The sequence below is a fragment of the Perkinsus marinus genome (assembly GCF_000006405.1).
Source record: "Perkinsus marinus ATCC 50983 genomic scaffold scf_1104296929814, whole genome shotgun sequence".
Classification (NCBI taxonomy): domain Eukaryota; phylum Perkinsozoa; order Perkinsida; family Perkinsidae; genus Perkinsus; species Perkinsus marinus.
The window spans coordinates 5412-8132 of NW_003216350.1; the positions used below are offsets into that span (position 1 = coordinate 5412).

The 2721-nt window shown below is 38.7% G+C and overlaps 1 protein-coding gene across 1 annotated transcript; it reads right to left on the minus strand.

Moving 5' to 3' along the window:
• Pmar_PMAR028852 (hypothetical protein) lies at positions 1-1230 on the minus strand (the record flags this gene model as incomplete). The annotated part of the gene is made up of 3 exons (XM_002787239.1): positions 1-50; positions 575-701; positions 1132-1230. The coding sequence occupies 3 exons, from the start codon at positions 1228-1230 to the stop codon at positions 1-3; spliced, it is 276 nt and encodes a 91-aa protein (XP_002787285.1).
• Between the last annotated feature and the right edge of the window lie 1491 nt (positions 1231-2721).

Sequence of the window (2721 nt, forward strand, 5' to 3'; positions counted from 1 at the left end):
TCACGTAAAACGGGTGAAACACCAATGATCGCACGAGGTAGATAATTTATCTAACAATAATCAATTTAAAACAACCACAATATAGAAAATTCTCATAAAATCCCATTAAAAAAATTGACATGTGAAATTATTTCGGTTTTCATATTGTCAAATATAATTAAGACACATATATGCTTCCAAACTATACGACGTAAACTTGTTATACAGCGAGCTGAAATTCTCTTTACTGTGAGTGATTATAATCATCGCTTTCATAGTACTGCTCTGCTCGTAGGATGATTGTAAACATCATAGTACTTCAGAACTATTCCGAGGAATTTTCTATTGATCGGCAAACCCTCGCGACTCAAAATACGATACGAATAACAGCATACTGTAGTTTCACAACCCGTTTTACGTGAAGTGGCGTAAAACTCCATGTGAAAAACGCGATATTCGCGACACGAAGGGAAGTGAGTACACTTGAACTCAGTTCAACTAAGTTAGTAAAATCATAAAATCATTGATTTTATGAATATGAAATTCTATTTATTATCGCTTAAAGTTAACACATACCACACTCTACTGAACTCACTCACATCTGGCTGTTGAGTTCCTGTATGCGTTCCACTATGCATAACCGCGCCCTCGAGAAACTTAATCAACACTCTCACCGGTGTCGAGCCGGCCATGGCAAATTTGCATTGCTTCAATGGTGGTGCCTATCGACACATTATAATGATCTTCACGACTAACAATATGCGTTTCATTTCCTCAGCTGGTGCCAGGAATTTTCTCACCCATTGTAGGAGTTTCACCCGTTTTACGTGAAGTGGTGTAATACTCCGTGAAGAAATACTGTAGTCGTGAAATATATTTCTCACTAGCGTTTTTTGTATCGCAGGTGAAACTCCATTGTAGGAGTTTACGTACGAGCTAGGGTAGAAGTGTATAGAAATAAACAAGAATTTTCCACAATTTTCTCACAATTTTTACATGTTCTCACCAACACATGTAGTTGACCATGTGCATATTTTTTCACACATGTACAGAAATCAACAACAATTTTCCATATTTTCCAGAATTTTCATGTTCTCACCAACACATGTAGTTGTTCATGTGCATATTTTCCCACACGACTAACAGCCTCACATTTCCTATCGGGTACAGCTGCACCGTCACTTTGAAATCTCTGAGCTTTTCAAAAGGATCAGCCACTTCAATCGACTGTGTCTTGGTATCGTTACTCATTATAAAAGCTGTTGGTAGATGCCGCTGCTACACCGACGCTCGCCCGTAGCACACAATGATTCTGGAAGCGCTTCCGAGATCGATTTTCAACTTTCAAAGTCGTGTTTATTGAACACGACTTCAGGAACGATTCCGAAAATCGATTCCAGCATCGCACAAAGCCTTGTCTATTGAACGGGCGGTGTCCCTATCGGGAGAAGCAATCTCTGAGCTAAGCTTATGATGAAGATAGTCTGCATCGATCAAGTATAATCAGACCTTGTAAGGCACTGTCCTGCGATAATATCCAGTGTAGTGTTATCTCAATGGGCAAATCACCAACATACGCGAGTTGCGAGCGACAATACAATCGTTGGTGTCTACAACGACATTTTTCTTCTATGCAATAGAGTTTCACCTGTTACGTAAAACTCTGTGAAAAACGCGATACTCGCGGTGATATGCAGTAGTCGTGAAATATATGCTTTTCAGTAGTGTTTTTCATATCACTAGGGTGAAATTCCAATGTTTGCAAATGTGAAGAATGTGTATTTTTATTCCGGGATTAATGATAGTGAACAACTTGTCGCTATGATAGTCTCGAAAGGTTACTTTTATCACATCACATGTTCATAACAATGTTTATGCGATATAGTTTCAGATCGATTCTTATTAATCTCGGAAAATAACACACGTTTGCATCATATCAAATTCACACGCACTGTATAGACTTTCTCTCAGCGTCCCAATGCATCAAACATTCTCTCACCAACAGTGTCGAAATATATATTCGCTTCCCTCAGCTGAGATCAGGAGTTTCCGAAGCTACGGTATACAAATCCGGGTAAAAATGTAGAGCAGTTAATAATAATTTCCCCAAAATTGCCTCACAATTTTCCTATTGTCACCAACATATGTGTTTAACAGCGCTTCAACTCAACACTCAAAAGCCTATGATAAAATACGTGTAAAATGATGCAATAATAACAGGAACTTCTTGCCGAGAGGCTCATCAAAAGGATAACAATTGTAGGAGACATTTCGAGCCATTCACTCACAGCAACATGCTCAAGTGGACGAGTAAAATACAGTAGAGTTTCACAACCCCTTTTACGCGAAGCGGCGTAAAACTGTATGAAAAACGCAATATTCGCGGTGATATTCGCAGTAGTCGTGAAATCTATGCTTTTCACTAGTGTTTTCATATCATAGGTAAAACTCCAGTATATAATACAAAAACGATAATCACAGCAACAACTCGTCAAAACAACGGTATTGAACAGATCCAAATGTAGTAGAGAAAAACCATAAACAGTTTCAAAGAGACACTTTCTTTTTTAACGGAGTGGACACTATCGTTGAAGCTGATGCCTGATAACAAAAAACCACTCAAGAGCAGTGTTGGGAGAATATACGTTTGCTTTCCTCAGCTGAGCTTGGGAGTTCCTCATTAAAAAGGAGCTTATATACGAGATCGGGTAGAAATGTACAGAAACCAGTAGTAGCTTCCCA